This window comes from Acomys russatus, chromosome 6 (assembly GCF_903995435.1).
Source record: "Acomys russatus chromosome 6, mAcoRus1.1, whole genome shotgun sequence".
In the NCBI taxonomy this organism is placed as follows: domain Eukaryota; kingdom Metazoa; phylum Chordata; class Mammalia; order Rodentia; family Muridae; genus Acomys; species Acomys russatus.
In genome coordinates, this window is record NC_067142.1 from 56669194 (window position 1) to 56693609 (window position 24416).

The following is a 24416-nucleotide window of genomic DNA, read 5'->3' on the forward strand; positions in this document are numbered from 1 at the left end:
CTAATAAAAGAAATGGGAAATATTTATCATCTAAAAACTAAAATTCTGTTAGACACACGCACATGCACACTCATTACCTTCACTAACCCAGTGGCCATGTGGAGAAGGTACAAGAATGATGTGGAGTCCTCTACGGCTCAATAAAATTATGCCTGCACTAGGTATCACTTACTCTTTCACTCTGTCTTAGAGGAGGACAAAGCTTGAATGACTTTTAAACGCTCCCTCTTTGTGACAGTCTTGTTTGTAAACTTGATTGGATTGGGAAGAATCTGGGAGATTAGTCTACTCCATTTTCAGAGAGATGAGCTAGCGGGCGAAGGTCTGCTCTACTGTGGGCAGCACCATCCTCAGCTGGTGGCCTGGAGAGGACACACTGGAAAACAGTTTCCCCAGCTCATCAGTCCCCTCACTTTAAGTAAAGGAAACTGAAGTCAGCCTAATGGTAACAGATCTGGGATATGCTATTAAGTCCCTTTCACTTCTGATTCTGAGCTTTCCAAAACACAATGATAAATCGCAGAGGCCTCTTAGTAGTATTCAAATTGTAGTGTTTCAGGATGGCAGGACTACTTTGTATTCAATGCCAAATAAGTTCATTTCTGGATATAGATAAAGTATCCTATTAACCCTGGCACATGGCAGGCCCTCGGTGCATGTTTTTAAAGTGAAGAATTACTACATAACGACAGCTAAAAACAAAAGTGCAAATAGTCAATTTTTGTGTCTATGGTGATTGCATTCAACAAATAAAAACAGCTATTTCAGTTCTGAAATAAAATCTATTAGATCACTGTGATTACTTCCACTAGGACTCACCAGTTATTAAATTGGGAAAATCTCACTGACAGCTGTCTTTGCACTTTTCACAACAGTGCCTCTGCAGTAAATGACCCATGTTCAACTTTGTTTGAGGCAGGTCTCATGTAGCCCAGGCTGGCTTCAACTTGCTGTATAGCTAAGACTAGCCTTGACCTTCTAATCCTCTTGACTCTCCTCTTAAGTGTCAAGATTACATGTGTAACACTGTGATGGTTGCCAATGTATTTATGAAAATTCATAAATACAGCCATTTATCTTTAGCCATGGAGATATGTTCTGACAAGTGTGACCTTAGGTGATTCTGACATTATGCAAACATCACTGTGTTATATTTATACAAAGACTGTTAAACAGTATCACTACATTCTTAAAGGACCCATGTGGTCCAAATAGCCCACCACCAACTGTAATGGCACTAAGCAGAGCATGACAATACAGCTAGATATTACTTAATATAATTGGGGCATAACCAGATGATTGCCTATAAGTATATAGTTCTTGATATGAACTGAACGTGTATGTGCACGCCGCCCCCACCCCCCGCCACAGTGAGATGTGGAGGCACTAACCAGCAATGTAGTACTTTGAGGAGTACTTGGAACCTAATTAGGTCCAGATGAGTTCATGAAGGCACAATCCCACTAATATGATTAACACTGTGATATAGAAATGGTTCATTGCTAACTGATAGGGGAGGACCCGAGCTCCTGGAGGAGGCGCCACCCCGGGCAGGCGGTCCTGGGCGATGTAAGCAAACAGGCTGAGCATGAGAGACCATGTTCCTCTGCGCTCTCTGCTGCAGCTCCTGCCCTGACGACCTCCCTCGCAGTGCTACATGGAAGTGTGAGATGAAATGAACCCTTGCTTCCCTGAGTTGCTTTTGGTTGTAACACACCAAGCAATAGAAATCTAAGACAAAATGGGGTGTGAAATGTCCTTCAAAGGACTTAGGCCATGTGCACTAAGTATATTTGATCCCAAAGGTTAAAGCAGCAGTACTGAAGACAGCGGGAGACATTGAAGACAGCGGGAGACATTGAAGATAGGCCTTGCACCTTATTAGGAAGCTACCAGCAGCTGACAGATGCTGGGAAGAGAAACCATTCTTCCTCTAGGGTGCTCCCTTGGCTCCATTTCCCATGTTCCATGGAGGTGCCATACTCACCCACACATGGGCAACACTCATTGCATTAGTGGGTTATTCAAAAACAAAGATAAACGAAGTTGGGAAGGAGACACTGTTTTGGGGTGGTGTATAGGGGAGTTGGAGGAAGGAGATGAGGTGTGGATATAGTCATATTTCACTGTACACATATATGAAATTCTCAAAAATAAAGGAAATTGTAATTAAAAATAAATAGGGGAACGGAGAGATGGCTCAGCTGTCAAAAGCATGTGCTGCTCTTGCAGAGGACACACGTTCACTGCCCAGCACCCACATCAGGCAGCTCCCCTATGACTCCAGCTTCAGGAGAGTCTGACACTCTGCTTCCATGGAAAGCTGCGCAGGAACCAGTTTCTCTCTCCCTCTGTGTGTGTGTGTGCGTGCACGCGCGTGTGCCTTTTGCTCTCACTCACACACAGGATGGCCAGGGATACACAGAAAAACCCTGTCTCAAAAATTTTTTTTTCCTTTAAAAGACATCCTTAATATGAAGAAAAGCTATAGACTGGGAAAATATTTACACATTTGATAAAGAACATGTGTATGTATGTAATGTATAAGAAATTCTCATAATTTACTAGCAAGGCAGGGCAAATATTTCGAACAGAGATTGTCCTACAAAAAAGATAATGTTGCTAACAGGCAATACTGAGATTTGGAGAAATAGTTTTCTCCAGGGAAGTGCATACCATTTGGCCATCCATTCCAAATGGTCAGCCCTGGAAACATCCATGCATGTAACATTATACAGACTGAGTATGTTATATTAAGGAATATATAAAAAAATATATATTCATACATATACAAATATGCATGCAATAACAATTAATGAAAAAAAGGCCATAATTTGAAAGAGAACAAGGAGTGTTATATAGGAGGACTTGGAGGGAGGAAAAACAAGGGAGAAATGTTATACTTATGGTAGGATCTCAAATTATCTTAAAAAGTAAAAAACAAAACAAAAAAGTTCAGCAGTGAGCAAACAGATAAACAAAATGGGGCCCCTTGTGCTCTGAGAAACTCTTACACACTAAAAAGGAAGGAACTGGTCATACATACCACAGCAGACACATCTCAAAAATCAGTATGCAAAATGAGAGAAGCCAGGTAAAAAAATACTACATGCCATATTACTGTATCCTTGCAGTATTTTCAGAGGAGGAAATGGATAGACAGAAAGCAGACTGAAGCAATGGGAAGAGCAGTGGCTGCAAATGAGCATGAGGGGGTGTTTTGAGGTGAGACAATGAACACAAAGATCTCTACGTCACTGATTTGTGCAAGCAGGTAAATATGAGATATATAACATATCTTTATAGAGCTCTTCTAAAAAGTGAGAATTCTAGGTGGAGTCTTTCTGCAGACGTTAGAAAAGGGAGACTACCACACTGCTAGCACAACGCTTCCCTATCCTTTCCAAACCCACAGACTCCTGTATGCAGTGAAAGGTATGGCTGTGGTAGAGGTGACTAAGAAACAGCCCCTCAACATGCAGTCACTGCTCTGTCCTTCTCACCATTTCACTGGGCTGAGTTTCACAGCACTCTGGGTTAGCCATCTCTAAGACTTGGGGAGACCACATGACTGGGTGTGGCTGTAGGCAAAAGGTGTTAGGTGCAATGTCATATTTATGCTCCCAAAAGGAAAGGCTGCATCCTCATTTCCTTCCACTCAAGGCATGAAGAGAACAACTCCACCCAGGCCCCTTAGACAGAAGCAGCTTACAAAATCTGCAAAGACACCACCTGGCCTTGGCCCTCCCAACTGTGGAGTGTCTCTGAGAAAATCCACTAGAGTTTACAATAATACAATTACAGTTTAAAACATGAGAAAATGTAGCTCATCCCTCAACATTTGTCACCTGCACAGTGTCTTAGGCAGTCTTCACGAACCATTTGCAGACCAGCAATAAGCATGTTCCTATCTAATTACAGAAGAATGTATGCACCAACTTCTGTGGGTTTTCAATATTTAAGATCTGTTGTAGATAAATATGCTGGGGAATCTATCCTGGACACTGGAATGTGTCTAACGTGTACATATTTAAAGAGTGCTTCAGAAAATTACTGAAGCTTTGTAATTTGCTTCTATCTTTTGGATGTTGAGACTTCTTGTCTGAAGCTAAGAATTGCCAGCCATTTTTAGGTCATAAACACTGACTTGAACACAGCAGTAAGTGAAAACTTGCTCCTTTCTGCTGTGGCAACCCTACGGAACCTTTAAGATAGCTATATGCTATTTTAAAACCTTTACTTCAGACTACCCACTTATAGTAGAGAGGTAATTTCCCTACTTGCCACACCATTTAAAACAGAACCAGAATTGGCTGTGGCAATGACTCAGTGGGTAGAGGTGCCTGCTGCTGGAACCACACGGTCTCTGGGAACCACACAGGAGAAGCAGAGAATGGACCACACAAGCTGCTCTCCAATCTTCACATGTGCCCACTCCCACACACGCAAAATAAAGTAAAATAAAAAGGTGAAACATTTTAAAACTTAAAAAATAAACTTTAAAAGATAAAATAGGGCAGACAGTTGCCAGGAGAAAGAAGAGTTGGAAGTTAAGAGAGAGCCCTTTTCTTTGTCTCAGTGATACAAGGCTAAGTCTCATAAAGTCTGCAGAATGGAAGACTATGCTAAACACATTTGCCTTCTCAAAAGGAGTCAACCAAGGGGGCGGGGGGAAGGCATGCTGTTCTTCAGGCAAAACAAGAGGAACGGCATAACCTACCTGCATAGCAGAGCCCACAGGAGCAAAACAAGCTCCTCTGAAAGCACAGAGTTTACTGCAGGTACCTTGATCACACAGCAACTGTGTGCAAGCCAACCCTCCAGGGAAAGCATCAAAATCCTTTGAGCTGGACTGTCTTATTATATAGCTCTCTTAAAGAAATCTGTAGAGAGGAGTCTATATTGGATACCTGCACTGAGACCCAGTGAGACAGTCTGTGTCATATGAAATAAAAGGGCACATTTTCCCGCGACGCCAGGCAATAATTAAAATTTGAATACCAATGCCGCTGAATGGGGACAGAAATGAAAGCAGCCAGCATGTGAAACTACTAAAATGGGACATATGACAAGGCCAGCCTGATCTATACAGAGAGTTCCAGGCTAGCTAGAACTATATAGTGAGGCTCTACTTCAAAAAACAAAACACAGAAACAAAAAGTTTCAGGGCTAGAGAGAGAGCGTGGATGTTCTTTCTTGCACTTCTTGCACAGGAGTGAGTTCCCACACTCACATGATGGCTCACAACCATCCTTAATGCCAGTTCCAGGGGGTCCAATTCCCTCTTCTGAGCTCCATGGGTCCCAGGCACACACAAGTGCTAGTGCATTCAGGCAAAGCACTTGTACACATAAAATAAAATTTAAAAATCTTTGAAAGTTGCTACACAGTTCAATTATTATCACTAGCTCCTGGGTTCACAACTTCATAAGACATATAGGTTATATATAGCCAAAATAAATTTTATTATGGATCCTTTTCAGATAATCTAGAGGAATAAGAATTCAGCTACTTTCAACTAACTGGCAACTTCTTTCTTAGATGATACATTTTCCATATTAACTAAACTTAACTAATTAGATTCAACTGGCACTGTTCCAAACAGTTTCAATCTGTGCCCTACAATCTGTTCTTGCTTATAACCTGCTTTGAAGTCACAGATATTTCTAGATTTTAGGGCTCTCTTCCAAGAACACTGAAGCTTCTTGGGATCACAGAGCAGGAATGTGACTTTTAATGTTATCTCTTCTAATGAGGCAGGTGCTCTGGCCACTTTTAAATGCAAGTTCAGCTGCTGCAGGATGACGCAAGGGTCTTGGACATATCTTTGAGCGACTTTTCCAGGGCTGTGGATGTGAGATGATCTGTCTGTATCTCGTCTGGTACCTTTTGTGAGTCAAATTTGAGCGGCAGTTGGCATGGAAAGTAGTAAAACCCACAGAACAGAACACAGTCATCTGCCTCATTTGGATACAGAGCATATGGTGCGTCTCATTAGCACCTGCCTGCCACACAAAATGCCTTTGACCAATCTTTCATGGCTTTGATTTTATCTAAACAATGATTTCAAAAAAGCAAAATGCTCACCCAACTCAGTTAATACTTTACACTTTCAAAGGTGAAAAAACCACACATCTTATTATTGCCTGACTCCAGCCACAAAGAAAACAGGCTGCAGAGAGCAGGAGCTAATGTGAACAACAGCACCAGAAACAAAGCAAGGAGAGTGAGTTTGCTTGAGTCTTGTCAGCGCATCACAGAAGATCCTGGGGGAGGGGAAACTGGGGTACATGGAATAAAATCAGTCCAGGTCTGTCTCCAGCCATCCTTATCTCCAGTCGACATTACTGAGATAAGCACAGGCCGTACCTGGGAGCATAAAAGCATTTCACACAGCTCAGTCCTGTGTCTCTGTGTGCAGCAGCTTGGCAGTATCACAGAGAGTGAGGAGGCTTTGGTTTTAATAGCAATAAGTAATGATTTAATTCCATCATAAGACGATTTGAACAGGTGATTTCAACACCTTGAAATGTAAACGGCAGATACCACTACTGAGAGGATACCATATTCACAAACCCCCTGTTGCTGTGAGCATTCTGTCAGGTTTGTATGTGTCCAGGAAAGATCTCAACATCCTTAATTAGTGAATGTAGACAAATGTATGCATAAAATTCCTTTATATAAAAGACTTTGAACAGAAAATAGTATAGAGACAGATAATAAATTAGAGGTTCTCCAGCTTGGGAATAGTGAGGGAAATGCTTAATGAATACAGAGATTCTCTCTTGGGAGTGTGAAAAGGTTTTGAAAGGTGCTTGATGATACCTGTATATTACTGGGAATATATGAAACTGATGTGATAACTACTGCCCTGATGAGACACCTAACATGAATATAATTAATGCCACTGAAGTATATAAATTAAAACAATTAAAAGGCAGTTTTTATGTATATTTTATCACCATTTTAAAAAATGAAAAACACAAGGAGATACCTCCACACCCACTAGAATGGCAAATTTAAAATAAAAAGCTGAAGGTATAGCTCACTTAGCATGAACAAAGTTTTGATTTTCTACTATAAGACATTCTTTATAGAAAAATTAAAATCCACAATCTATGATGTAAGCCATCATAGAAATATCATTTAGTAATACGTTAAGTGATTCATTAATTAACTTGATAGAGAATTTTAAACCCAGATTTTCTCCAATGACAGTGAATCGTTAGTCAATATAACAGCTTTGCCCTATCCACTCAAACAGTGACGATGTGGAAACATCAAATTTTATATATTGCTGCATCCTATCTTAAAGCCTTGTAAAATTGTATGTACGTATCTAATCAAAATTGCTTTGCTTTTAATATTCTCAAATCTCCTATAATGATAACCTTTAAAATATCCCCATTAAACAAAGCATTTTAGAGTTGCCTCCCAAATTAACTGCACGACTACTTTCTCTGAAATGAGAGTCTATAGACAGATACCATTCCTGTAAGTGCAGAGTCTTTTATCAATGTAACATCATCCTACAGGCCTTAGCTATAAAAAATTGTTCCTTTTAAATCCACATACACTCAGTACTATATGGTTTTACAAACTGAATATTCTTTATCCAAAAAAATGTCTGGACCAGAAATCCTTCATATTTTGGAGTTTTTTCTTTTTCTTTTGGAATATTTGGGCACATAAAATAAGATATCTTGGGGATAGGATGCAAGCCTAAATGTAATATTCATTTCTATTTCACATATACTTTATACATGTACTGTATTTTTATAAATTTATAGTGTATTTTAAAAATGCAACTGTTTTGATTGCCACCCATCACAGTAGACCAGGAATGGGATCTTCCACTGTTAATGACATGTCAGTATTTGGAAAGTTTGGATTTTGGACTTTGGGTTTTCAGTTTAGGGATGTTAATCAGTTGCTCAGAAATCTCTTCATCTACCTCCTACATGAACATTTCCTTTCCCAGTGACCCTGCTGTATATACACCTAACACTTGTCAATGACTACTCAAATTCACAGCAGAACTGAAAAAAAGCTGTGTCATAATAAAACATGAGTTTTCAATATCAATATTGCTAAAATTGACGGTGCACAACTATAATCCTAGCACTCGGGAGGCAGAGGCAGGGGGATCTCTGTGAGTCCGAGGCCAGCCTGGTCTACGAAATGAGCCCAGGACAGCCAAGACTATACAGCAAAACCTTGCCCCAAAACACCAACCTTCCCCCCCAAACCAAACCCAAAAAGATTGCTAAAAACCATGAGCCTCATGAAGGCAGGAGGTGTAAACGGGCCTCACTATTGTCTTTACTCTTCTCATTAACTGAACTCATCACTGAACAAGGTAAATAATAAATACTATTAAAAAGCTTAAGTTTCACTGGGCAGTAGTGGTGCACAGCTTTAATCCCAGCACTTGGGAGGCCAAAGCAGGCAGAACTCTGTGAGTTTGAGGCTAGCCTGGTTCACAGAGCAAGTTCCAGGACAGTCAGGGCCACACAGAAAAATCCTGTGTTGAAAAACCAGAGCGGGGAGGGGGGGGGGCTTACATTTCAGTTTTTTAGGCTTGTGAGACTAAAAAAGAAGCGTGCCACAGTACAGTCACTATAAGCATGTTGCTACAGAACAAAGCTTCGTCTCCAGACACAGCTACAAAGAGCTTTTGAAGTCTGGACAAGTTCAGTTATTTTGCTATTCAAATACGCTAAAGGAAACAAATACCAATTTGGTAACAATGGCAATCATCATTAAAACAATATATACTGGGTTGGAGAGATGGCTCAGTAGTTAAGGGCACTGACTGCTCTTCCAGAGGACCTGGGTTCAATTCCCAGAACCCATATGGCAGCTCACAACTGTCTGCAACTCCAGTTCCAGAGGATCTGACACAGTCACATAGACATACATGCAGTCAAACACCAATGCACATAAAATAAAAATAAACAAATTAAAAAAAAACAATATTCATTTTCAGCAGCCATGCTTCAACAATACAGGAAATTATAGTTATAGGTTTGACATCTACCTTATCACCTTTTGAGAAACTGCTGAAAAGTAAAAATGTCCAGATCCTGAATGTCAAAGTGCTATACAATAAAGGGATATTGAATATCATATCCAATGCATGAGTGCAAAGCACAATGGCTATGCATCTGGAATAAGGATAAACAGCACAGACCCACAGCCTGACAGCCTGTGCCCAAACCCTGCTCCCACTGCTTCCCACACTGGGACCGTGAAGTTACGTATACATCGTTTTCAAAAGGACCTCTCTCATGTGGTTACCATGCAGGCTCAACATGCAGAATGTGCTCCTCTTTTCATTCTGTACATGCAGTGCTGTCAAGATGCTCAATCTCACCAATCATCAGAGAAAAATGCACAGGAAAATTGCAGTGAGAATGGCTATTATCAAGAAGGAGAAAAATAGCAAATGCAGGCAAGGACCTAGAGAACAAGGAACTCTCACACACTGCTGCTCGGCATGAGATTTGGTGCGGTCGTTATGGAAAACAGAGCCGAGATTTCCCAAGACTAAAGATGGAGCTACTATATGACCCAGCAATTCTACTGCCGAGGATACACTCAAAAGAGATGAAATATTTATAGTAATGCACAGATGGCACTTGTACCCCCATATTTATTGCAGCACTAGTCACAATAGTCAAAATATGAGATTAATCTAGATGCTTTTCAGGGAATGAATGAATAAATAATGCATATGTTTACATAATACAATACTACCTGGCCAAAAGAAATACTGAAATCGAAACATTTCCAATATTTTGTTAAGTCCCACTGAGAGTTGACAGAACAGTTTAATAGGAAGTTAACAAAATAAGTAATTTTCTGTCACTTATCTCAATTACTTATTTACCCAATTTAGTAGACGTCTGTCACATGTTAGCCTGATAAGGATGGAGAAAAAACACTTGTCTTTTGGTGGGAGTCTGCCAGACAACCTGGGTGTCGTTTCAACAGCCCTCGTTTGTACACAATGAGGTACTCTAAGTTTTATTTTTATTCTTTAACAAAAAAAATTGTATTACATTTTATTATTGTGTATGTGTCCCCACACACATGTGCACATGTATGAGTATTGCTGTCTGCATGGAGGTAGGACAAGCTGTGTGGACTGGTTCAACACTTCCATTATGGAATTGAATTCAGACCATCAGGCTTGGTGACAAGCACCTTTACCCACGGAGGCATCTCTCCAGACCCCAAGCTTCAGTCTTAATAATAAGACCCTGTTGTTTGAGGTTGCAGTCCTCCCAATCCAGATAGCCCAGTCTGCTAGATGGAGGTCTCCCGGTCCCCAGCAGGGCCTCCGGCTCTCTGCCAGACCTTATCTGCAGAGTGTCTTTAGACATAGATGTCCCTAATCACATCTGATATATGGCTCTTGACACAGCTCCCTGCTAGCTCTCCCCTCACTGGGCCTATAGGACAATTAGGTACTATGTTCCCCTTCATATGATAGGAGCGTGCTGCCAAATGCAAATCACGCATCCCTGAAGTGCCTTGTCCAATCAATTTTGTGTACCCATGCTTGGAAACCCCCCACCCACTCCTCAAGGATTACATAGTCTTTGTTTTCCCCAGTGACGTTGAACTATCTCCCTGCAATGGTTCCGAGAGGTCATTTCTGAGCTCTGAGCCTCATTTTCTGTTCCTCCTGCCTTCCTGGGCTGATGGCCAACAGGTAAGAAGAGACCCACAAATCAGGAAGAAGGTGAATACACTGTAAGGTAAGTCTCAGGGGAAAAATGAGCCTCTGACAGTTCAACCAACTCAGTCATCGGTAAAATAGATACAGACTTTTTTTTTTAACCCACTCTCATATTCTCTTCTCTGTACCATTCTCATCACTGTGAAAGCTGTTCATTAAAACATTTACTACTCATGTACCGAACTTCAGTGACAGGTTATACCTTATTTCTCAAGGTTATACGTTATTGCTCAAATCTTTGAAGAGTTTAACTCACTGGCAATTTGTATTACACATTTACAGGTGACATTAATGCTTTAAGCAGGAGATGTATTTAAAAGAAGGAAGCTGAGCAGCCTACATTCAAGAAGAAAAGTAATTTGCACCTTTTAGGCAGTAGCAATAAAAAATGATCCTTTTATATGAAGGAATTGAATTAATGTAACTGTGACTACTGCGCTGGAGCACTCTACAGAGTTTGGGGTCACACTCTGACTATTTAGAAGAGCTATCCTGATTCCTCATGCTTATTACATATTATGTAGTCCTCACACTGCCTTGAAAATGTGAAAATTCAAATCATTAAAATTGTCATCATCTATTAGCTTGGAGTAGTACAGTAATAGATAGCTGAGAGTGTGCACTAAAGACCTGTACTCTACCACCATCCTCTCCTCACTGCAAAGCTTACAATACAAATGGAAGAAGAAAAGACTGGCAGGTGCCTCAGTGCGCTTCTCTAACAGTGGGTGCATATGCTCAGGCAGGACACCACTGCCGTGCACATACTGTTAACTCTACACTCTAAGGACAGCCTGGGGAAGGATGTGCCACCAACTGTTCCAACAGACTTCAAATGGAGCACTTGGCTGTTAACAACATTAAGATTATTCCAGAAAGGGACTTTTGAGTCTGAACAACAAAGTCTGAATCCATGAAACTTCACATCCTTCCCTGCATTCTGTGTTGTTGTCCAGAGTAGGAAGTACTTTGCTCCAGAAGTGTTTCCAAAACAAAAAGTGCATACATTGAAACACTCTAAGGTTTTGCAGTAGGTTCTTAAAGACAATTAAGATGGACTCATCCGCTGGGTGTGGTGGCGTGCACTTGTAATCCCAGCACTCTGGGAAGCAGAGGCAGGTGGATTTCTGTGAGTTTGAGGCCAGCCTGGTCTACAAAGTGAGTCCAGAACAGCCAAGGCCACACAGAGAAACCCTGTCTCAACCCCCTCCCCAAACCCCAAACAAACAAACAAAAAGATGGACTCCTCCTTTATGTCTCGTAAGGCATATGCATATTTAAGACAAGTATAGATTTTCACTGTCCAGGTTCCCACGAACAGCTGTACCAACATTTATAGAGGCATATGGGTCAGAGCTCTTTTTATTTTTTATTTTTGGTTTTTCAAGAAGGGTTTCTCTGTGTCGCCATGGCTATCTTGGACTCACTTTATAGACCAGGGTAGCCTTGAACTCACAGAGATCCGCCTGCCTCTGCCTCCTGTGTAGCCCTGGCTGTACTGGATTCACCCTGTAGACCAGGCTAGCCTCAAACTCACAGAGATCTGCCTGTCTCTGCCTCCTGAGTTCTGGCATTAAAGGTGTGAGCCATCACCACCACCCATATTCTTTCTGTCTAGAATACTTTTCTTCCTAATATCCTGATGATTTCTGATTTTTTTCATTAAAATAATGTTCAGAAATGCTGGCCAGTGGTGGCACATACCTTAATCCCAGCATTCAGGAGACAGAAGCAGAAACATCTATGAGTTCAAAGACAGCTTGCTCTACAGATTGAGTTTCAGGACAGCCAGGACTACACAGAGAAACCCTGTCTTGAAAAACCAAAAAATAAATATAAATAATGCTCAGAACTGAAGTAGGCATGAAAACCATTACTGGTAGCTATATTCGTTAGTGCAATTTTGACAGAGAACAATTTAGCCTAATGGATATTTGCTAAATGTTGTTTCTTTGGCTCAGGGTTCCACTATGCAGCTTGCCATCCCTTTCCCTAGAAACATTGCCTGCTAACACTGCCAGGAACGACTACAGACAGAGTCAGGGGATAAAAAAACAACCCACATGGAAAATGAATTTCAGCACATAACTTAGGAAGGCAGGTAGAATATCTCATTTCGGGGGGGGGGGCTAAATGTTCGGGAGCAAATGGGCAAGATCACTTACATCTCTAGTACTGTTCACATCATCAACTCAGTTGCTTGCACTGCTGTCTACCCAGCTAGATTGTTATCTGCTTCAAAGTCTTTGACCATTCAACACAGTGTCGTGTGCTACACAGGAGGAGGGCAAATGAACCACTAACAAAATAAATGTGTAATACAAGTAGCTGCTGCATTACTTTCTTACCAGCCAAGAGCTAAGCACACAGCTAATTCTAATGTGAGCCCGTCCACATTAGATACACAGATCTAAGAACAGAAAAATAGGGAAAGTTATTTAAAAATAACTTCGCTAAATGTGGGTAGGGGTTCAAAGTTTACTGCTGGGCCATAGTTTGAGAAGAACCCTTGGCCCAGATCCGTTTGTCATAATGTTCTTCTTGTAGGTTTCTAGGACTCTCTGGATCCTTCTATTTCCCTACCCAGATCTAGCCAATGGACAGGACATTCTCCACAGTTGAGTGGAGAGTGGGGACTGACTTTCACATGAACTCTAGTGCCCCGTATGTGGCCACATCCCCTGGATGGGGAGGCCTGGCGGCACTCAGAGGAAGGATAGCAGGCTACCAAGAAGAGACTTGATACCCTATGAGCATATACAGGGGGAGGAGGTCCTTGGGCTAAAGTAGAAAAAAAACTATTCCACTGAACCTTTAATTGAATTTATCAGTTTTTAGTTATAAATGTAGGTAAGAATATACTGCATTATTTGTAAGTGGTCACCAATAAATACTATAAATATTGACCAGTTTATTACAATACCATTAGTTTCCTAGCCTTGAGTACTTTCTACATTGAAAATATTTTCCTGCCCAAGGCCCAATGGACTCAACCAGACTGCCAAAGAACTCTATGGCTCCACAGCTACTGAGAATCCCTATACTATAGAGACCATGTTGGAACAACAGTGTTGGGACCTTAGAGCTTCACTGGCTAGGTTTCTGTTCATAATTACTTTCAAAGGGGATAGGAAAGTAAAGGGCCAATTCACTTGAAAGTTTCAGAAAAAATAACAGAAAAATTGATAGAGCTGGATATCATCATGCTAAGTATAATAAACCAGGTTCAGGAAGACAAACCTCATTTTCCTCCCTGTGCAGATGGGAAAGAAAAGGAATGGAAGTGGATGGAGTATTAGTATAGCACAATTATAGGCATGTATGAAAATCTCTAAATAAAAAGATTCACACACTAGAAGGAATGGGGGAGTGAAATAGACAATAAACATATATAAAATAGAAGGTAGCAAAAACATTTAGCATAGATAGGTATTATTATTATTAGGGCTATGTTTTTAGAAACACATATTGACTGTCATTATAAAAAGCTTTCAAAAATAATTCTAAAAGCAACATTCAAGTTATTGCATTGAGAAGATGCCCAGTGCAAGGACTGGGGACATAGCACAGTTGGTAGAATACTTGCCTAAAATGCACAGGATCTGAGTTTCTTTCCTAGCACCTTATAAACCTGGTGTGGTGTTCCACATTGATAACATCAGTACTGGCTGTAAGCAAAGGCAAGAGGACTTGAGCTCAAGGTCTTCCTCTGCTACACAATGAATTCAAAGCCATCCCGGGTTACATTAAAAAAAAAATCTTTGAAGTGTAGAAGAAGCTATGTGGAAAGCAAACCACAGAGTGTCTAAGCAGATATAGAAGACAACTGAACTGAAAGGGAGGGGGTAGATGGTATCTGAAAGTGCACATGTTTCATCTTTGGGAAAAGCTCAGTGAAAGAGGAAGCTGAGGGAAGGCAACATTGAGAAAGAGAGCTGGCAGGGCAGGAAGGCTTTGCTGAGATGGGGAGCACAGCATATGCCGTGTATGTACTTGTGGGAGTGTTACAAGCCAGGAAAGGGGGGTGGTGGTGGGAGAGAGAGACAGGGACAGAGACAGTCAGAGACAGTCAGAGACAGAGAGACAGAGACAGAAAGAGAGAGAGACAGAGACAGAGAGACAGAGACAGAGACAGAGACACAGACACTGATACAGACAGAAAGACAGAGAGAGGGAGACAGAGAGAGAGACAGAGAAAAGTACCAAGAAAGCAGTGTGAGGCAAAATGACTAGTAGAGGTGAAGACTGAAATAGATTCCGTGTTTTGGAAATATCAACAGAAAGTAGCTAGGAACTTTAAAAAATTTGTGATAAAAATTTTAAGTATATACAAAATATGCAGAATACCTACCTTCACTACACATTTTCAAAATCTCATCTTCAGTGTCAGCAATCATCCAGTATTTAGTCTTTTGCCACTGAATCCTTTTATTAGTTGCATGTTTGTCAATTTCATCTATGGTGTACAGGTATCAGTATTTCATTCCTTTATAATTGGTATTTGTACTCCACTCTATGGATATGCTGCTGTGTGTTTAGACATTCACTATATGATGGGTCTTAGATTGTGTCTAATTGGAGCTATTGAGAATACTGTTGCTACGTCCAGTCATGTACTTATGACCCTGTGCCATCTCAACTTACCTGACTTTACAGAATCAGTTTCTCTCCAAAGGCACACAGATGCACGAGTCAACAGCAGCAACACTGCTCAGTGTATGACGGAGCTATAAATCTAGATGCTGCATGACAGCAGTATTCTGTCCCAGGAATGTGGAAGCTGGAGAACTCAGGGACAGAGGGATAAATAAAGTAGATGCAAAGGAAAAAGTTAATTAAATGGCAAGAGATGCAGGATGCTTGCCAGCGTGAGACCAGGCCCAGCATCACCGCCTACCTCAAAGTTTGCCCTTGCATTTCAAGAAGGACATACCTTGGCATCTATGCAACAAATTACTTTTTTTGCTTCAAATAATACAGGATTCTACTGTTAGGATTCTAAGAACCTTAACTCATCAAAGTTGATAAAGCAAAAGGGGAAAGATTTGGTTCCTGGACTAATTTGAAATTGATGAAGAGTGCTAAGATAAGAATATGCTAAATGACAATGAGAATAAAACATGTTCAATAAACAATTTAAGTATGAAAGAATCTTCGTTGGCTTTATAATATTTGATTCTAATCAATATTTGAAATGTTTATTCAGTGATGATTTAGAAGTAAGTGTATTGACATTTTCTTCATCTCTAGCATATAGAATTGCTCTGATTCTTTTTCTTCTTAATTTGGCTTGCTTGATGTAATAGTCCATGTGCCAAACCACTAAGGGGGAAGAGACTGCAGAATGCTTACCATCATCTCCCGTCTATAGAATAGAGGAAACAGTAGTTCCTTGAAAGAGGCCCCTTCCGTTGCTGGTCTAGTACTATTTTGGTAATTGTCAGTTAAGAGTATCTATCCAGACCCAACATAGAATTGCCTGTGTTAGATGAAGTGGCTTTTGTTCAAGGTCAAGGTCAACCACTGATCAATCAAGTCTCCTTTAGAGATAGAACAATATTAAATTTCAAGATGTGAGACATGGTAAAGCCAAAATGGGTCATCTTTTTCTTATTATAGTTTTGGTATCTATTTTGGGTTACTTTTTGCTTTTTTTGTTTTTCCACCTTGACACAAGCCAGGTCACCTGGGAAGAGGAAACCTCAGCTGAGAAAACGCATCCATCAGCTTGGCTGGTAGGCAAGTGAGTATAGCGTCTTATTGATTAATGACTGATAGGGGCGGGCCCAGCCCACAGTGGGGAGCACAATTCCTGGGCGGTACAAGAAAATAGGCTGAGCAAGTCAATGAAGCAAGCCAGTAAGTGAAGCTCCTCCATGGGTTCTGTTTCAGTTATTGCCTTGAGTTCCTGCCCTGAGTTTCCTGAATGATGGAGCATTACTGTGAGGTGAAGTAAGTCCTAGTCTCCCTGAGTTCCTTTGGGTCATGGTGTTTATCACAGCAACAGAAAGCAAACTAGGACAGTATCTAACTTTCCTATTCTAACACCATGGCAATCTTGTAGTAATTTCAACCTGTTCCAATCAGTTATTCTGTTCACATGGAGCAATTATGTTTTTCTAAGTAGTATAACTGTACCTATCCACCATAAGAACTAAGATGAACAAGTGTGGACTAATCTCTGCCTCATGCTACCATTGCCAATTGTTCAGACACTCATCAACAATTTCACCTGCATTTTTCTATTGCCTTTGCATTTTCCCCCTTGGGCCATGTGGTCCTTGCCTGGCCATCTTTGCCGCATTATTGCCTATGTAACTGAGTCCATCTGTTCAGTAGATAGTGGCTCAGACACACTCCCGACTATTGGTTCCACATAGCCTTCCAGCCATCTGAGTTCAAGCGTCGCTCTTCTATACAATCTTCAGGGTAGAAAGCTTCAGATTTTCCGTAGAACTGATCCCCTAATCAAGCATGGCAACTCCACAGTCCCTTTCTCCTATCATATGCGACCTCTCCTCCTTCTACACCCACACCGACCTTATCTACTCAGCTCACTCCTTCCTTTAGACCTCCTTCAGGAACTCAGAATAGACCCCTTTCCCAGAATGGAGGTACTTGGTAAGAGTTATCACTGGGTTGACGTCTTTACAAGTGCTCGTCTTTGATCATCACAGAAATACAATGGTTTTAACTGTGTGCATGTGTTCCTGTACAAGACTACACATGGAGTCCAGAAGTCAACACCAACCTCAAGTATTACTGTCCACTTGCTTTTTGGGACAAGGTCTCTCCCTGGGACCTAGAGCTTGCTAATTAGGCTCTTGTCAATTACACAAGAGCCTCTTATCTGTCCCCCAGTGTTGGGATTTTAAGCATATACCACCACATCTGCCTTTTTATATACTTGCTGGGGACTGAACTCAGGTTCTCTTGCTTGTATAGCAGATCATCTACTGGATAAACTCTATCCTTAGCCTGAAAGACCTATAACTTCAAAGTATCCTAACAAAGTCAGGTATGATGGACAATACCTGTAATCCCAGCACTCAGGAGGTTGAAGTGGGAGAACTGCTACAAGCTCAGGGCCGCCTAGACAACACAGTGAGTTCCAGCTCATCCTGAGCTATCATAAAAGATCCTTTCTTCATCTTCATTTTTCTCCCCCGAAATAACGTGCTTTGAACAGTCATCAGCCTTTCAGACTTTGCAGGAGCTGTGCCCCACCTCACAAAGGCACTACCCCCACCCTTCCTTGCCTACCAAACTCATGGTCAGCCTCCAAAGCCAGACTTACTGTTCAGCCTTATTTTGAAGGCTTCTTCCTCACTACTCAACAGTGGCAATTATTTTTTTTAGTTGTTTCTACCTGTAGTATCTAACAGGAGTCTCATAAATACTGACTTTGGTCCTTTCTCTTACTCGATTGTGGGAAGGGCTCTGAAGGGTGGACAGTCTACTTGTACTCACCACATTGTATCAAAACAGACATTAAAGACAGCTACATATTAGCTCTTATTAACATGCATCTGAAAGCAACACTCCTTTCCTAGCCGCTTAATAAATTAGAAAGTTGAGCTGGTTGTGATGTCACACACCTTTAATCCCAGCACTTGGGAGGCAGAGGCAGGCAAATCTCTGTGAGTTTGAGGCCAGCCTGGTCTACAAAGTGAGTCCAGGACAGCCCAGGTTACAGTGTCTCAAAACACTTTTTTAAAAAAGTGAATAAATTAGAAAGTTGAAATAATTGAGCAGAATATAAATTGACATTTAACCTGAAATATTGTGTCTATTATAGTATGCATTAGCTATTAGGTTTATTTACTATTTAAACATGAGATCATGCATTTTGGATTTAAATACATATTCAAAAGCTTCCCTGCATCATGATAAATGTACCAGGTGTGGCTTTCCCCTTCATTTATACCAGGTAGTTATAAATAGCTGAAGCTGGATACAGTAGTGATGCAGACCTGCAGTTCCAGCTACTGGAAGGATAATTTACTTGAGCTCAAGAGTTCAAGGGCAACAAGCAAGACTGCATCAAAAAAAGAAAGCCTGCAAAGAATTGGAAAAGGTACAGGTGGAAGAGGCCTGGGCAGCCTTCAGAGTGCCTCAAGTGTTTCTATAAGCATCTCAGCTAAGTTAAAAGACTTAAATATACATAGGGGGACTGATGGTATGATTCTGTTTCTAAATACAAGCTAGTTAACTTTCAAATTTTCATTCCACCCACTTAATCACCCACCTACCTACCTATCCACCTTCAGAGGTAAGTAAGATGGCTCAGCAGGTGTCTGTTGCCAGCTCCTGATAGCCTGTATTTGATTCTCAGGACCCATGTAATAAAAAAAAGAGAGCTAACTCCCACAGGTTATCCTTTGCCGTATGTGGTTGTATGTATGTGTGTATGTATGTATGTATGTATGTATGTGTGTATGTATGTATGTGTGGTGTGTGTATGTGTGGTATATGTCTATGTACATACTTGTAAGTAAGAAAAGGTTCAGTGTCCATATCTTAGAATCAGACATTTTTACATTCAAGGAATCAACATATTTCCTCTTATGGAAAAAAAAAAAAAAAAAAAAAAAAAAAAAAAAAAAAAAAAACCTCAATTACAGAAAAATGCCCACACCTACATTAAGCATCTAAACCTCCTTCAAAAAGGCCAACCCATCTGAAAGAGTGTCCTATAAGATAATAAGGATGTCACCTGCTTATCAGCAGAGCCGTAACTCAAATTGGGAGGCATTTTGCTTCATACTATAGAAAGCCTAAGGATTTCTTTCACGATTTTGAGGGTTCATCTCAAACAAAGCACAACAACAACAACAACAACAATATGGGATGTAGAACCAAGAGCAAATGGTGAACACTGTGTCCTAGAACAATTTCATTTTAGGTTTTCTAGACAAACCAAAATCAAGTCATTATCTATGAAAGCTTATCTTCAATTTCACATCTAATAAAGAAATTTAACTGTCTTTACGAAGTTGTGTAATAAGCACCTTGGTATCTAAACTACTGAAAAGTTTGGTATAGGGCTGGCAAAATGGCTGAGTGGGTAAAGGCACTGGCCTCCAAACTGAGTGACCTGAGTGACCCCCAGAGCCTCCAGGGGCGAGGGAGAGAAGTCATTCCCAAAGCGGTCTTTGCATGTATCACCCCTCAGACAATAAGTAAGTTAAATGTAACTTTTTGTGTGTTTTATTTTTGAGGCAGAGTCTCATTGTGCAGCCCTCCTGGCTGAGAACTTACTGTGTAGATGAGGCTAGCCTTGAACTTATATTAAAGCCTGTCTCTACTTCCTCAATACTGGGATTAAAGTCATGTGCCAACATGTCTGGCTAAAATACAATTTTTATTTAAAAGTTTGGTATCAAAGCAATGTTATATGCCCTTTATATGAAACTATCCATAGCAGTGATCAAATTCTACATCAAGTATACATACACTTTCTACAAATGGAAATAATTCTTGGAAAGCACATTAAGATTCCATCATGCAGCCATTCGTGTTTCCAGTTTTTCTCTCCTTCATGCCCTCCCCTCCTCCAAACAGTGTTCATCTTTACTGATCAGTGAGATGCTCCCTGGGCTCAGGGGCTGTTCATCTCTTCAGCTCCTGTGTTCTCTCTACTTACACTCTGCCCCTGCACTTCTGCTGTCTGTCTGTCTGCTTACCTCTGCGGTGCTGGGGACCAAAGCCAGGGTAGCTAACATGACAGTTGGATACCCTGGTACTGAGCTAGCCTACATCTGGTTTTATTTCTTCTTTCTTTTGGTCTGGAAAACACTCCTGTAAGTTTTGAAGAGTCAGCTTAGACTCTAAGAGGTTCTTAGAAAAACCATCACAAAGAAATGAAAAAAATCTCTGATAGACTATTATGAAATTAATGGACATAATGAAGTTTAAATGTTTAGAATATTCTTATCTTGACTCAACATATATATTTCAGTAGGCAATAAACTTCACAAAATGTATATAGTTATAAAAATAGAAACTGTGGGACTGGAGAGATAGCTCACCAGTTAAGAGCATTTGTGGTTTTTCCAGAGGACCCAGGCTTGGTTTCCAGCACCACATGCTGACTCACACCCATCTATAAGTCCAGCTCCAGCAGATCCAATGCCTGCTAATGACCTCTCCAAGCACCAGACACATCCATGGCACACAGACATACATGCAGACAGAACACCCACACACATACAATAAAATAAGTAAATCTAGAAAGCAAATTAAAGCATATAAATTGTGTCTATATAAATAAGACATGTAATTGGCCAAATGATTCTCTTAATAAACCCATGCAAAAGCATATTATAGTTTTAGTTTTATTTTCAACCACCATTTTTTATAAGCTGCATTTAGAAAACATGACGGGAGTGAAGAATCTAATGAAGCCTATGCACTCTCATCTGGATGCTATTATCAAAAACACCAGCTTCCTTCCACAACACTGATCACTTTACTGGGTCCTCTAAAACCTATTCAGATAATTAACTCATAACTTAGTAATAGATAATAGTAACTATAGATAATAGTAACTAAGTTACTATTTAATAGAATCATATTGTGATACAAAATTTAAATAAACCCATTAATATCATTAAATAACTAATCAATGTCATTTCCTCCTCCCCAATTATATGAATTTTTTTATCCTTCACTCAGGTCAGCAGCTAAACAACTGTGGAAACATTACATCTGGTTGATAAGACCTTTTAAGTCTCCTTGACTCAATCAACCATTTGTCCCCTTATCTTTTTCACCGTAATTGACAACTTGGAAAAACCCTACTAAATTGTGATTTTAATGTTCCCTGTGCCTTAAAACAGAGAAGTGGGTTCTCATACTGGTAGGCTAACTGTCATGATAGAGCTGCTGCTACGATGAGCATGGCAAGGCACTGCAAGGAAGGCAACAGCACAGGCACAGTTAGGAGCCTTTGCTTACAGACAAGGATCACCGTGTGAGCCTCTCTGGCCAGCACAGAGATAGAGGCAACAACAAATGCTCTAAGAATGTATTTTTCTATCGTGCCCGATGTACACACTGAGACGAGAAAGTAGGAAAATAAAAAATAAAACCTACAAATATTAAACCACAACTTAAAATTTTCCAAGACGTTCATTTGTTCTAGTTCTTCTTGAAGCAAATTTAAAACCTAAAAGCTATTTGACTTCTGGATAGTTCACTTTACAAAGATGACACGGCCCATTGAAAGAAATGCTCTACTTCAAAGAGACTGAACAGAATATATGAAACTGAAGCTAGTTTCACCTAACACTCATACACAAAGACAAAGCAAAGTATTTGGCATTATAAAATTCTTCTCAGCCTAACACTACAGCAGTATTCAAAACATACTACTGACATATAACACTATTTATGAAACAAAACCACTGACAGCCTGCAGACCTCACTGTAGCCTGGCGCACAGTCAACAGTGGAGCTTCCATTCACCGCACAAGGACCTGCCCCTCCCTTGCTGTGCAAGGTGACCATCTTGTTACAGAAACAGGAGCCCCAGTGTAGTGTGCAAGGCGCCACCTACCATGGACTTGGGCTTGCTGATGGCCACAAGGCTAGTGAGGAAGTCTTCATCATGCAGCTGGCTGAAAACATGGGCATCATAGGCTACCAGAATGGAGACTTCTTCCATCATCTTGCCTGCTGGCTTCTCTACAGCAGCAGCTGCTGCCCAGCTCCAGACCAGACTATCCAGGGAAAAACTCCCACAGCAGCTCAGTGCCAGTGCACACACCCACCTGAGATCCAGGGGCTGGGTGTCAAAATCCAAAGAGAAAGAGAGGAGGGAAAAAAAGAAAAGGCAGCTGCTATCACAGGCTTGCCTAGCAGTTCACCCCCAGTGGAAAACTCAGGAGGCAGCTTATCTAAGCAGGAAGTATACACCATAAACACCTGCAGTCTCAACACAACCCAGGAGAAATTCAGGTTTGGCAATCTTCTTTAAACTTCAAACAATAGAAACAAAGAGACATTTCCTTACTAGAAATATCCTATATGAAAGTTTCCCCAAAACAAGAGTTGATTTATACTATGTCCTTGGTAATGAAAAGATTTTCCAATAGCTGCTCTTCTTACTTCAGTGTTATTTATATGAAGATTCTTCTTGGAAGAAGAGTAGATGTTTCTTAAAGCAATCGGTGCTTATTTTTTGTTATTCTTAGAAAATAAAAAGATGATAAACCATTTTTATTTCTCAGAATTTACAGATATCTCGGTGCAGTTAAAAATTTATCTCCTGAAGTCTGAAGCAGGGGAAACAGAATGCTTTTCCCCTCTGAGTAGGTCTGTTAAAAGAAAAAAAAAAAGGTACCAAAATATAAAAAAATGAAACAATTCATTTGGGACAGCAATAGCAGTTGATAATTATTTTCTTTTCTCCCATTAAAAATGCAAATATCTGATGTGATTCTGGAAGAAACACAAGGGTTTAATTCATAAACTGTTTTTTTTACCCCTTGTTAAATATTCTTCCTTCTTTTATACTTAGTTCCAGGTTTCTTTTAATTACTTGAAACCAGCAAACAGTCACAAACTATCTGTCCCTTAGTTACCACAAGTGGTTTTGGAGGACAGCTGGAGATGGTAAGAATGAAAGTTCCCTCAACCACTAAGATATGTAACACATGCTGATTACATTGGGCACAGCACTGGACAAAGAAAACGGGAGACAGGTACAGTTTCTCCAAAGCCTGTTACCTGTTCTTCCTGTATCTGCACTGAGTGAATGGTACTACAGGACCAAGAAGTATATTTTGTTAGTATAAGACATCAGTTTGGTATCATCTGTTTAAAATAAAAAAAAAAAATCCTGCTATGTGCCATAGTCCTTCGGCTTCATCGCCATACCAGGACTTTGTTATCTGAGTTCGCTGGCTTGTGAGAAAATGGGTGAACAAACTCAGAATGGAATCTAGTATCCATTTTCCTGAAAAGTTTTCCTGTTCCACAGGTTGGCATGGTTACTTAACTGGTGTCCTGTGCCATTTCAACATGACCTGGGGAGTTCTGCAGCTTCAGTAGTTCTGTGGTAAAAGTGCCTGCTCACAGAGGGCTCACTTCCCAGCTAGGGAACCAAGTCTAATAGGCTTACTTAAACAGAAAATCCATTATCTTAAATAAATTTTTGCGATTAAAACAGCTTCAAGCTGTGCTTGACCCTTACAGGAGCCAGTAAAGCATTTTACTCCCTCCCCCAACCCCCAACAATGCAGCCTTGTTTACAGCATTATTTTCATTAAGAATTCCCCAGCACAGTTATTCTAAAAATGAATAGCCAAGTAAAAATTAAATGATAATCAGGACCCAAGGCATCATGAATCACCCAGGAGGGCCATACCTTTTAAATTCCTTTTTTATCTTTTCAGTAGTATTTTAAAAATACTGCAAACATCTTCATATATTCATTAGCGCAGAAGACTTGAGATTTATCTTGCAGCGTGCCTCCCTAGAGCTGAAAGCCAGAGCACTCGCTTTCGTACTTGCCCTCCTGCAGTGACTCAAGGCTTCCACACTCTGATATCTGAATAGGTGCACTGACAAAGACACCTGTTGTGAAAGGTAACCAAACTACTTCCCATCATGCCTTTCTTTGTGCTGGCAACCGCCCAGGGGCAAACAGGAATTATAACCTCAT

The 24416-nt window shown here is 40.5% G+C and overlaps 1 protein-coding gene across 6 annotated transcripts in view; it reads right to left on the reverse strand.

Moving 5' to 3' along the window:
- The window catches only part of Rabgap1l (RAB GTPase activating protein 1 like), a 583034-nt gene that overhangs the window by 55602 nt on the left and 503016 nt on the right, over nt 1–24416 (reverse strand). The window contains exon 1 of one of the 6 annotated variants that reach the window (XM_051147668.1): nt 22308–23045. The exons of 4 other annotated variants lie outside the window; for them this stretch is intronic. In XM_051147668.1, coding sequence (XP_051003625.1) covers nt 22308–22418 — 111 coding nt within the window. In that variant the 5' untranslated portion in view covers nt 22419–23045. Of the gene's footprint in view, nt 1–22307; nt 23068–24416 lie in introns of those variants that run through there. One more of the 6 variants, XM_051147670.1, reaches the window with a different exon arrangement.